The following is a 14,098-nucleotide window of genomic DNA, read 5'->3' on the forward strand; positions in this document are numbered from 1 at the left end:
TGGGATGTTACTCATTAACAGCATAGAAGTGGAATGAGTGGAGAGTGTCAAGCTCCTGGGAGTGGTTATCAACAACACACTTTCTTGGACTCTACATGTGGACACACTGGTTACAAAGGCCCAGCAACATCACTTCTTCCTCAGGCCGCTGAGAAAATTTGGCATGATGGTGAATACCCTTGCCAACTTTTATAGGTGCGCCATCGAGAGCATTCTGTCTGGATGTCTAACTACTTGGTATGGCAACTGTACCATGCAAGATCGGAGATGGTTACAGAGAGTGGTGAACTCAGCCTGGACAATCACAAAGGCCAACCTCCCATCTATAGAATCCATCTACCAGACCCGCTGTCAAGGAAAGGCCGCCAGCATTCTCAAAGATCCATTCTCAAAGAACCCTGGCAATGCGTTTTTACAACCTCTACCATTGGGGAGAAGGTACAGAAGCCTGAACACACACCAGCTGGTTTTGAAACAGTTTCTACCCTACTGTTGTTGGAATACCGAATGGACTCACAAGCTCTTAGCATTTGCCTATACCTGTGTTTTGGTTTTTGCTGCAATTTACCTACTGTTTACTTATCTATGCTATTTAACTCTGTGATCTGCCTGTATTGCTCACAAGACAAAACTTTTCACTGTGCCTCGGTACACGTGATAATAAATTCAATTCAAATAGAGCTCGTGGTGTGTGTGAAGCAGCAATATTGAGGAGAGATGGAGATGCAAAATGTAGCAGAAGGAAGTGGAAGACAATGGGCTGCAGTAAATAGAGGAGAATGCTGCTGGATGAAAAATTGGTGGGTTCTGGGTCATGCAGGGTTCTACAGAGACTGATGCATGATATGAATCTTACCTTGGCAACCTTGCCCAGATAACTGAACTTCCTGCATTGCATTCATGCTGTTGAGGAATGCTCTTGGTGCTGATACATTCTCCTACCTATGTCCACAGCTGGCAAGGCTTTCAGTTCTGGCACTTGAGTCCTTCCTTTCTCATGGTAACTTCCTCCACCATGATCTCTAGTTCTGTATCTGAGAGGTAGGAGACCTATAAAGCTATGCTTTGATCTGCCATCTCCTGAACTGGCATCTGGTTGCTTATATTGAAAGGGGCGATGATTGCCTTTAAGTAATGCCTGGGACACAAGATGCTAAAATCCTCCAAACACATGATATCAATCAACATTGGGCCCCTGGAAGCCTGATTATTTCATGATATTGAGGGACTGCCTAATTTTGTATGATGATTTTTGCCTATTTGGCTAAGCAATTGGCCATGCAGCACCTGATCTAGATCCACACAATATACTCACATAAACTATAACACACATTTCAAAACAGAAGGACCTGGCTCAAGCAACATTTATTGATTCAATAGCAAAGTACACAACCACAACTCACAACTACAATACAAACTCCAAAACAAAAGTGGATATTCTACAACGCTTGTCCATCCCAGTACTTTGCAAACTTCAGTATGATCCAAATCCAAATCCACATCTACATTCACAGTACCCATTCCAAACAATGGATATATATTCCAAATCCAGGTACAAATTCCAAATGATAGCATCACAATTGAAATCTCAGCAGTCAACCTTAGCCAGGTATACAAATTCCAACTACAAGTGCACATTCCAAAAGCACAGCATGAGTTCAGACCACAAGTGAACCATTGATTGGTTATATTGCAGGGCACCTTGAAAATGTATATGAAAGCTTAACGGAGATGCCAGACATTAAAGAAAGAATAGATATTGTACTTCGAGAAGAACATGCTCCCAGGGAATGTTTGAGGTTTACAATGAAGTTGATCTGTTCTTGCTAACTTCAACTGTTACCTCAGTTCACAATTCAGTATTTTTTTAAGTTTAAAAGCAAGAGAAAACAAAATGATATTGTATTTCCAACAAACTAATTAGATCATCTTGTCTATAAACGTTATCTTGTTGGACATCTACCATCATCCAAAACACTGTCTATTGCCCTCAATTCATAGAGGCACAATCCACTTAGCAAGCCCAGTTCACTGAGACAGTGAAGTAGAAATTACCTAAGACCTAACCCATCTCAGACAGGAGTCCATCTGCCTGTCATCTGTCCAGAGTCTGGTACCCACCTCTTGGGGACCAAATCTGACCGATTGCCTGCCTTCGATGCAGTGGTCCTCTCATATGCCCTGGGGCAGTTTTGAGCACTTCGAGTAAGGTAAGGGAGGATGAACACTAAGGACTTATTGCAAGCTGGCAGCAAACTTCAGGAGGTCTGTAGAGCTGGAAGACCTCTCATAGAATCATAGAAACCTTACAGCGTGGAAGCGGGCCATTTGGCTCATTGAATCCACACTGACCTTCCAAAGAGCATCCCACCCAGACCTAGCCCTCTACCTTACCCTGCCTTTCCCATGACAAAGCCACCTAACCTGCACATCTTTGGACAGTGGGAGGAAACCGGAGCACTGGCAGGAAAGACACGCAGACACAGGGAAAATATGTGAACTCCACACAGATAATCACCCGAGTGTTGAATTAAACCCACATCCCTGGCGTTATGAGGCATTAGTGCTAACCACTGAGCCACCGTGCTGCCCTTCAATCCTACTATTTCCACATCTCGTTTTACAAAAGAGAGGCACACATTTTTTTAATGGTGGATGCTGCTTCACTGCAGAAATCACTGAAGAACTCTTGAATGGACCAGGCCCAACCCAGTTTATTCCATTTCGGAGAAGTATCTGCTAACATGTGAAAAGGCACTGACGTTGAACTCAATGCCATGTATTGGGAAAGAGAACATTAGCTACTCCTATCCTTAGATGAAATCTAGAAATACCTGGTAGAAATGATCCAAGGTTAAATGTTAAAGAGAATGTCTATCAGGATTGGCTGTGGTACCTGTTATGGTCAGGCAGCCACAACATCATTCACTTAACCATTGTGTCAGGTTGCTGCAGGACTGAGAGAGATAGCTGACATGGAGGCTCCCTTTCAGTTTCAGCACTAAGCTGAGGATCCATCATCTTTCTTAGATTTATGTACATGATTCCACACACATCTCAAAAAAGGGACATATTCTCTGCTGTGCTGACTGAGGGAAAAGTATCAATCAGCAACTCTAACATAAACAATAACCGCTGTTTATGTTGTTGCATGAAAATTAATGAATCCATTTCAATGCAACAGTAATTACACACTGTTTTCCGTAAAGTAACAATAAAGAAGAAATGGGTCCGGAAGTTACCAGAATGGTGCTGCGGTCTGTGGAATTACATCCCAACAAAAGTTGCAGCCATCTGGGAAGAAAAGTGTACTGAACAGATGGTGGATCAAATCTGCTGTCGGTGATAGTTTAATACATCAGATTCTGGTTTGTACCCTGCACACACGTGACAAAACCACAGCAGCTTTGCAGTGAGTTTTTTTGGTGTCAAATCCTATTTGTTTGAAGCAAATCTTATCTCTAAACTTTCTGTGGATCTAGAAACCTGCAAATACTTGAAGTCACCAGGAGTATTGGTAATGTGATAAACTTCTTAATACAATACTTGCTCTCAGGTTTTAAGAGGTACTAAATAAAGAAAGCAACATATTCCCTTGATTACAGGATCAGCACTACCAGAAAGCACACAAATGTTCACTTGATTTTATCATTGATTTTTAAAACTCAACACGATTAACTATCCAAAATGGTCACTCCAGAGACTATCCTGGAAATCAACACCTCAACCTCTTCCACTTTTGTCTTGCACCAATCATACTCCTAGGGGATACCACTAAATAGTCAAAGTACCAAGGACCACTGCAACAAATCTCCATGAACCACAGTGCTACTTTAGTCACTCTCCCACTTCATTGTCTCTCAATACACTCTTTTTTTCCAAAATGGCAGCCAAAACTAGTTAGAACAGCATTTCTCTAAATCCTGCAAGAAGTCAGCTTCAAAGTCTGAATCCAGGCCAATTTGTAACTATTTCTTGAGCTAATATTCACAAACAGAAATTTGTTCAGTGCTCACAAGTAGAGGAACAGTCACTTACCTCTTGGGTGCTCTTGACAGCTATTATGGAAATCACAGGAATCATGGGGCTCTCAGTTAAGCGTTAGTCCAATATTAAATTGTTTGACCAGAACTCACCAAGAAAATGCATATTTAAGTAAAGTTCTAAATCAGGCCCTTTGGTGCCCACACTCTCACCTTTTGTGGTTCTGCCTCATCTGGAGGGAATAAAGGCCTTTGAATCAATGCAATACATCAATGCTTCGATCATAGACTCTATACGACATATGGAAATATACACTAGACTTAAACATTGAGGAAAGGGGGAAACTACACTTTAACCAGGTTTTAAAGCAAATGCAATTCCATCCCTGACAAGATTATATTAGGACCAATTCTTTTGAAAAATCAGCAGCAATTTATCAATACACCACTTACATTCTAATCTCATAGAAAGCATTCTTTTTTATCTAGTGGTGAATTCTGAACCTGTGAAGAGAATTGTACTGTGCTGCACATATACAGAGTTATAACATTGCAGGGGCAGGACACATACAAAGTGCATTTTGCAAAGGCAGGACATGTGCAGGGAACTTTGTAGGGGAAAGACACATACAGGGCATACATTACAGGGGGCAGGGCATGTATAGAGTGACAACAACTTGCATTTATATAGCTTCCTAAACATAATAGAACATGCCAAGATGTTTTACAGGAGTATTATCGAACAAAACTTGACATTGATCCAAACAGACATGAGGCCAGATGATCAAAAGCTTGGTAAAAGAGGTAGGTTTTAAGGAGTGTCTTAAAACAGGAAACAGAGTCACAGAGAGTTTAGGACCTCGGCATAGCCTCCAGTGGTGAAGCAATTAAAATGTAAAAATACCTAAAAGGCTAGTATTGGGCTGGTGGAAATTACAGAGTTAGGGATGCTGATGGAGGGATGTGAGAAACAAGATGAGAATTTTAAAACGGAGACATTGTTTAACAGAGTCAAATTAGGTTAGAGGTCAAAACAGAGAGAAGTGTGAACAGCTGTTTTATTTGATAATGGGTTATTACAGCATCTGCACGAGGGACACTGCATTTCTTGATCTTTAAATGACCTAGTTTCAGCTATAAAGAACTAAAATTTGAAATGTGCAGATGACACAAAACTTGAAAGCATTGTGAACTTCCAGGAGCAGAGTGTAAAACTTCAAAAGGACAGGCAGGTTAGTGAAATAGGCAGGCAAGTGAAATTTAATGCAGGAAATTGTGAAATTATTCATTTTGGTAAGAAAAATGAGGATATACAGTATAAAATGAATGGTACAAATCTAAAGGGAAGGAGCAGCGGGACCTGATTTTAAATTATTGAAAGTGGCAGCAAAAGTTATTAAAATGGCATTCCTTGTCCCGAAGAAAATTATGATGAATCTTTATAAAGCACTGGTGTTGCCTCAACTGGAATATCATAACAAATTCCAGGTATTATATTTTAAGAATAATGTGATAGATTTAGAGTGTGTGCAGACAAGATTACAGGAAAGGCTGCAGTTACATCCTTTATTTAATTACCTGAATAAATCAGAGAAGTTGATTAAGGATGTAACAAGTAAGGGAGTTAAAGAGAAACCAGTATATCTAGTATACTTACATGTCCAAAAAGCATGTGTACAGGCACCAGACTCAAGAGTTAACATGTGAGACTAGAACTGTGGGATCACATTGTGGGTAATGTATTAGCATGGATGGAGGATTGTTTAACGGACAGGTAGCTGAGAATTGGGATAAATGGGGCATTTGCACAATTCAGAAGAGGTTACTTGGCTGCAGAATCAAAAATGTGGGGCCACAGCCTTAAGATAAGGAGTCAATCATTCAGGATTGAGGGGAGGAGAAATTTCTTTACTCACAGGGTTTTGATTCTTTGGATTTCCTACCCAGAGGTTTATGGACACACTTTAGTGATTGGAACCAGGGATAGCTGGATCTAATCGACTATGAGATCCTTGACTGGGCCAATCAGGGAGCCCTGGCTGACAGACAGAAACTGGAGATTAAAGTAGGTCTCTTCAGCCAAGGGACTGGCTCTGAGCTGGCTGGTCAGAGCCCATATATTGTGTACAAGTAAATAAAGGGTGACTTGGTGACAGAATACCTGCCTCTGTGCAGTTACTTCAGGCACAATAATTGAAAGTTTGCTCTCAGCAAGTTATGGAATATGTGAAAGGTGTACAAAAGAAGAGACAGACGGTCAACCATGATAGTATTGAACGGTAAAGCAGTTTCAAAATCTGTATGGTTACCTCCAGCTCCTACTTCTTGTGTTCCTATGTATCTGAACTAGTTTTATTAATTGTAGAGAAGAAGGCTTGGAGGTGACTTGATAGAGGTATTCAAAATCATGAGAAACCTGCGAGAGATGTTTAGGAAGAAACTGCTCTCATTAACGTAAGGATCCAGAACCAGAGGGGTATTGATCGAAGGTGAGTGACAAATGAACCAATTATTACATGAAACGAAACCTTCGTACACAGCGGAGTAGTTAGGATCTGCAATGTATTGTCTTGGAGTGTGGTGGAGGCAGATTCAATTATGGTTTTTCAAAAGAGAACCAGTTAAGCACCAGATGAGAAAAGGTTTGCAGAGCAATGGGGACTAGCAGAGAGCTAGAATGGGCTTGGAAGGCTGAGTAATTACAGGACAGAAGGTGACAATTCTGCAGTTTTTACCTAAGATTTAATATCACTAGTAGCACTTCAGTGATGTGATGCAGAGAGTTCTGGGACTTAATCCTAAAATATACCTGCAAATTCTTTCTCCAGACATTGACAGCAGCAAAAGCCAGCTGCATCTGCTTCCTTCGAGCATCTTTGTGCCGTTTGTAAGCAATTTCAATGAATATCAAAAATATTCCTGCAACAATCCCGCCAGCAACCAACATAAAGACACCTAAAAGACAGGAAACAAAGGAAGAGGTTCAGTAACAGGTGGAAGTGTTGATTCTTCAGAATGCAACACTAATAAATGAATCAAACTGCAATATGTGGCAAATCCCATTTCCTTTCCCATCTGCACATGCCAGATCCATTCCCAACATATTAAAGAGTTCTAGTCAGCTATCTGGTAATTGTATGAAATAATTGGCAGAGTTGGCAGTATTGAACAAATCCTTGCTGTGAGATTTTCAGTCATAGTTGAGGCACTGTCTTATAAAAAACATGAAAGTGATTACAGATGGCAACATGCGCTCATCAGTGCTGAATATAACTTTAACCTGAGCTCCCTGTCCTGTTAACCTTGAAATAGCCCTGCCTATCGCTGATGCATCCTGTCACCATTCCTACTTTCACCAATTAGCTGGAAGATTTGGTCAACTCTTTGGAAAGATGGATATTAGCTCTTTCATGACAACAACTGACGCAAAGAAAACAATCAAGAAAGGCAAGCCTTTAGGATAAATGGAAACGATGCCATCCCATTGCTCCTGTAGTAGTGAGTGAAAGCAGTTGCTGTCCTATCTCCTGTCTTTGATTATTATGAATCACATTGACAGGGGAATGCTGGTCACCAACACCCTTATTGTACCTGCCTGGATTTGTTTCCTATAAAGCAGCACATACAGATGAGATAGAATTGATTACTGTGCTGGCAATATGATTAAGAGGGGACTGAAAATTGATTCACGCTGAGGGGTAGCAGATTTAAAACAGAGATGAGGAAAAATTCCTTCTCTCAAACAGTCACAATTCTCTGGAATTCGCTGCTTCCAAGCGTCATGGATGCCGGGACGTTGAGTAAATTTGAGAAGATAAATTTTTAATTAGTAACAGGTTGAAGGGTTATGGAGAATAGGCAGGTGGGTGGGGTTGAGGCTAAGGTAAGATCAGCCATGATCCTATCACATGGTGGATCAGGCTCGAGGATCTGAACTGCTTACTCCTGCTCCTAGTTCTTACATTTTTATGTTGGATCCTTGAAAATTTCAACTCTCAACTGCCACTGCAAAACAACAAAATATGACGTTTTCCATCAGATATTTGGGTGCTTGTTGGCAGACTTACCTGCCATGTTTTCAAAGGTCAGAGTGGCTGGAGCATTGCTACGTGAGTCACACTCCTGATATCTAACCCAGGTCTTGTCCAGGTCCTCCATAAAACCATTTTCATGGAAACTGAAGAAAGATTTAAACAAAAAAGTAGTCAACAAGCATTTTCAGAGGAACAGAGGACTGTTATAGGTGCTTCAAGGAACAGAGAACTGTTCTTGGTGCTGGGTACATTGAGTTGTCCAGTAATGGCGGTTCTAGTGACCAATAGACCTGTAGACATCTTTGCCCATTCAAGAGAGACAACAGATTACATAGTTTGAGGGGCCATCACTGTAGAGGCAGAGGTGGGGGAGTCAGTAAAGCCAGGAAACAGGCTTCCATGAACTGGACAAATGAATAATGGACACATACGGAAGATAAAGCATATGCCTATCAAGGAACGCGTCTGATTTACCTCCATTAATAATTAATAATAATACAGGCACATAGTAATTATGTTATTGGACAAATAATCCAGAGACCAAAGTTAAAATCACGTAACGGCAACTGAGGAATTTAAACTTAGATATCAAAAACCAATTAAATTAAAATCTGATGGTTTTGAGTACCTAGAACCAATCAGATTGTAAAGAATTTAATAGGGCATTTGGAAAATCGGAGAGAGCAGACTGCCATCTGAAGAGATAACAACTTTCAGATGTCAGAGAAAGCACCATCTAATTAATAAAGGTACCGCAGCGCTCTTAGTTAATATTCCCAACAGCAGAATTCACACAGAGAGAGAACATTCCTGACAGAAGAACTAATGCAAGAATTCTAAGGAGGAGGCATTCCTGAAAGCATCAATGGAAAGGCCAAGGAGCATTTCAGAAGATGTATCCTGCTGTAGTTTTGAGAGACTAAATTTTATTGTTTTGTTATATAAGTGGGACTTGTTTTTATTGAAACAGCATACCATTAGGATTTTACTTATTCAGGAAGTTACTTAAAGGGGAATTGTTCAGTTTATTAATGGTTCTGTTAATTTGTTCACTGTTGGAGTTAGATAAATAAATTGTTACTTGTTGATTATAGAGTGAGTGAAAGGATTTTATTTCAGTTAACCAGTCCTTTATAACAGCTTGGGGGGTGACAGCTAGGTTGTACCATATTTCACACGTGTTTTAATGGATTATAAAGCAAGGTGAACCTCTCTGGGTGTTTCGGTTTCAGTCATCAGAGGGGTTTCGACCTCCACTTCCACTTCATAACACATGTATAAATCCTGGTTTGTTGCTTGACACTCAATGGTTAATGATTTGACAAATACAAACTATATGCTGTACCAGATTTGGTGAGCATGGCTAGTGAGATGATGATGAGGTATGGGTCAATCTCCATGTAGTATACACCTGGAAATGGTTTGCCAATGTACTGCTGTCCATTGTCAAAAATGCCCTGATCTGGGACACCAAACAAAATAAAAATAGTGCTATATCAGTAACAATCACATTGGTTGTGCTAAGTTATCGAACAATGGGAAAGTTAGAGAAGTAATCTGGAACAGGAATATAATCTTCCCCTGTGTGCTTCTAATAGATCTATAGCTATCTGTAAGTGATTGGAAAGAATGGTTCAAATATTGTGTGCATGCAGATGCTCCCTCTGTCATTGGGGTTTATATATTCGGCATGCCTCACATGCGAACACAAGTCATCGAATATCCTAAATGGTCCCTGGCCAGTACACAGATTCTTGTGCTAACCCTTTTCGTGCGTTCAATTTCCATGTGTACCTGATGTAATATGGACTTAATATCTTGGCATAATGCTTTTATGCCAAGTTCATCTCTGTATGACCAAAATGATTGAATCTACTCAGTTACTTTTTATATACTAAGAAACCATCCTTGTTTAATGGTCTTTTGCACTCTTGTAGTTTGTCATCTTTAGCAGTTGCTAATTGCAACTGTTCACATGGCTCTGGCCAAAGTGTAGATCAAGAGGAATATCTTGGACTTTGAATGGGTTGAATAATCTGCTCAGTGTGTGAGATGTAATCAGCTTGGTACCTGGGTGATATTTCACATCAAAACTATATCCCTTACAGATCACTAACTAACTTGATTGAGTCTGCAAGAGTGAGGGTGGGGTGAATCCCATGAATTGATCTTGTGTTAAAATCGATGTATACTGGTAATCATGCCATGGCTGGACTGTTAATTTCTACCAGGTGGAAGATTGTGGGAAGCTAAACTGAGCTGGTGTTTTGGCACTGCAGTGTGACAGTGTAAATGCTTGGAACTGGTAATCTGTGGAGCAAAAGTTCGTGGGCTGTACACAAAACACCACTTGCTGAAGTATACATCTTTCAGGATGTGCAGTGGTAATATGTTGGCACTAGCTGTTGTGTTGTTTTTAATTTTTACTGTACATCATCATCCTATCATCAGAACAAATAATACTCATGGTACAATGGGGGGCTGGTGATGCAGTGGTACTGCATCATCAGTGATTAGTGACACCAGATCCACCAGTGCAATCTAGTTTGCTCTCAACTCCGCCATAGGCAAAAAAAAACACCTGATGAAGAGGCAGCACCTCAAAAGCTAGTGCTTCCAAATAAACTTGTTGGACTATAACCACGTGTTGTGTGATTTTGAACATTGGTTCATGTCCCATGAACAAATAAAAGGAAGTCATAAAAGCTCCCAATTGTTTTTTACAGTCGACATGCTGCGTGAGCTTAACAATATGAATATTTTGGTCATTTTCTACTTGGTTAACTGTGAACCTCACTGTATTTGAGGAGTTGCTGCCCAGTGTTGTGGGGTTGCACTACTTTATTGGCCACCTGCGTATTGTTTCTGAAGTCTGACTTGACCTTTGCATATATGCCTCTGATATCCCTTAGTTTTTTAGATATCAAGAAAAGTTGAACAGGTTTTGGATAGATACACATTTTAGAGTTTGTTGGTTTGGTGCATCGTAGCAATAATGTTGGATGCAGTCATAACGCGGTCATTGTTGTTGACTGCATATTCACCTCAATCTTAAAGTAATGTTTTAATGATAGGGCCCTTTTACTTGTCCAAATGACCCTTCCAAAAGGTTTCTATTGATGTTGAGATGACCAGCTCAATGAGCATCTGTGACTTTTCTTCAGAAAATTCATTCACTTACTCTTTGCGGCAGTATTGTTTGACAAACTGGTCAATAGAATTTGTGTGGCAAATTGGAGTGTCTTTATCCTGAATTTAACTCTTACTTCAGAATGGTCTTCAAGAATTTAGCAAGTCTTTTCTGGATCTTTCTGATTGCCCACAGAAAGAGAAAAATACGTTAATTTTGAGAAGTACCTTCCCACCAGGTGGTCAATCTGGTTTCATTCCTTTTTTGAGACTCTGTAGTGATTGTTACAACTGAATGGCATGCTAGACCATTTCAGAAGCACTACCTATCACTGGCAAGCAAGATTTTAAGCAGTTTTTTCAGGATCATCTATTGTTTGATGCATGAAATAGAATTGTATGGATATTTACACAATTGAGTTCAGTAAAGGTGTTACTGGGTGTCCAGTCATAATGATTTCAGTGGGTAGTCGAGACCTCAACCATATTGCTGTGGGTTTGGAGTCACATGTAAGCTATACCAGGTAAAGATGGCAGATCTCCTTCCATGAAAGAGATTAATGAACCAGATGGGTTCTTCCCCCAACAATGGCGATCGCTCAACCTTTAATTCTACATATTTAGTGAATTCAGCTTCCATGATGGTGCCACAGTGGGATTTAATCCCAGGTCTTCAGCATATTAACAGAGTTTCTGGATTAATAATCTAACGATAATATCACTAGGACATCACGTCCCAGCTGTTTGAAAACGCGGACGAGAATTTTGAATTGAGTTTGGAGGCTATTTAGGTAAGTGAGCCAAGGGACAATTAGGAAATGGATTGGTGATAGATTTAGGACAGATATTAGGGGTAATTTCTTCACTCGGAGAGTAGGTGGGGCATGGAACAGCCTGCCTGCAACAATAGTAGACTTGCCGATGTTAAGGGTATTTAAATGGGCATTGGATATACACATGGATAATAATAGAATGGCGTAGCCAAAAGAGAAAATGCTGGAGAATCTCAGCAGGTCTGGCAGCATCTGTAAGGAGAGAAAAGAGCTGCCGATGTTAAGGGTATTTAAATGGGCATTGGATATACACATGGATAATAATAGAATGGCGTAGCCAAAAGAGAAAATGCTGGAGAATCTCAGCAGGTCTGGCAGCATCTGTAAGGAGAGAAAAGAGCTGATGTTTCGAGTCTAACTGACCCTTTGTCAAAGCTGTGACAAAGGGTCAGTTAGACTTGAAACGTGAGCTCTTTTCTGTCCTTACAGATGCTGCCAGACCTGCTGAGATTTTCCAGCATTTTCTCTTTTGGTTTCAGATTCCAGCATCCACAGTAATTTGCTTTTATGGAATGGTGTAGGTTAGATGGGCAGCAGATTATTTTCACAGGTCGGCACAACATCGAGGGCCGAAGGGCCTGTACTACGCTGTAAAGTTCTATGTTCTATGGTGCAAGTTATAACATTGCAACAGGGATTTGGATGACTACAAGTTAACAGAGGGAAGGATGGCCAAGAGTGCATTGGAATAATCGAGTCTGGAACTAGGCCAGACAAATAAGAGGGCTTCTTCAGTAGATGAGCTCAGGCATGAACAATATTTGGTGATGTTACAGCGATGGAAATAGGTAAATCTGATAATGTGAATGTGTAGTCAGAGTCTCATACTGGATCAAATCTTGCCTTCCTAACATTTAGTTGGAAGAAACTTATGATCATCCAGTACCAGATGTTGGATAAATAGTCTGATAATTTAGCAACATGAAGGATCTGAGGGAGGTGGTGATGAAGTCAAACAGATTATCAGCATTCATGTGGAAACCAAATCTATGTTACTGGATAATATCACTGAAGGGGAGTATGAGGATGAGAGTTAGGTAGGGACTGGAGATTTATTCTTTTGGGGATAGAGAGGTAGCGGGAATAGTTAGAGAATCCATTGTAAGTGATTCTCTGATCTCAATTAGAGAGAGACAAGAAGTCAAGAGGAATAAAGAGGGACTGTTTACCACAATCATTGTCACATAGTGTCTGTGGCAAGCAGTTTCTGTACTGTAACAGGGAGGAATTCAATATCAGAAGTCCTGGAAAGATAGCACAGATTAATTCAAAGATAACACATTCAGAACATTGGAGAGAAGTGGGAGGTTGTAGCTTGAGAACAGTGCCATGGAAGTCTGATTTCTTTTGAGAAGAGGAACGATGAAGCTTTCAAGCAGAGTTTGGGGCAATACCTGAAGAGAGAGAACAGTAAATAAAATGCTGTAAAATGGGGACCTGAAATGGAGGTTGCCTGGTGAGTAGTTTATTGTATGCGCTGCTCTCAGTGTAGTCTACTGGGAAGACAAAATGCAGACTGAGCAACTGCTTTGCAGAACATCCACACTCCGTCTGCAAAAATGACTTCAAGCTTCCAGTTGCCAGCCATACAGTCATAGAGATGTACAGCATGGAAACAGACTCCTCGGTCCAACCCGTCCATGCTGACCAGACATCCCAACCCAATCTAGTCCCACCTGCCAGCACCCGGCCCATATCCCTCCAAACCCTTCCAATTCATATACACATCCACATGCCTCTTAAATGTTAGAATTGTACCAGCCTCCACCACTTCCTCTGGCAGCTCATTCCATACACGTACCACCCTCTGCGTGAAAAAGTTGCTCCTTAGGTCTCTTTTATATCTTTCCCCTCTCACCCTAAACCTATGCCCTCTAGTTCTGGACTCACCCACCCCAAGGAAAAGACTTTGTCTATTTGTCCTATCCATGCCCCTCATAAGCTTGTAAACCTCTATAAGGTCACCCCTCAGCCTCCGACACTCCAGGGAAAACAGCCCCAGCCTGTTCAGCCTCTTTTTCTTAACCAAACCCTCAATTTCTTTAGTCATCCAGCATTCCCTATACCTACCAGCCTTCCCTTTCACCCTGACAGGAATATACTTTCTCTGGATTCTTGT

At 40.8% G+C, this 14,098-nt stretch overlaps 1 protein-coding gene across 1 annotated transcript in view; it reads right to left on the reverse strand.

The window, feature by feature from the left end:
• grin1a (glutamate receptor, ionotropic, N-methyl D-aspartate 1a) overlaps positions 1-14,098 on the reverse strand; it is a 185,550-nt gene that overhangs the window by 31,479 nt on the left and 139,973 nt on the right. Inside the window, exons 17-19 of the mRNA XM_043719686.1 lie at positions 9,363-9,479; positions 8,051-8,167; positions 6,793-6,938 (exon numbers count right to left, since the gene is read on the reverse strand). Coding sequence (XP_043575621.1) covers positions 6,793-6,938; positions 8,051-8,167; positions 9,363-9,479 — 380 coding nt within the window. The remainder of the gene's footprint in view (positions 1-6,792; positions 6,939-8,050; positions 8,168-9,362; positions 9,480-14,098) is intronic.

This window comes from Chiloscyllium plagiosum, chromosome 30, assembly GCF_004010195.1.
Source record: "Chiloscyllium plagiosum isolate BGI_BamShark_2017 chromosome 30, ASM401019v2, whole genome shotgun sequence".
Taxonomy (NCBI): Eukaryota; Metazoa; Chordata; class Chondrichthyes; order Orectolobiformes; family Hemiscylliidae; genus Chiloscyllium; species Chiloscyllium plagiosum.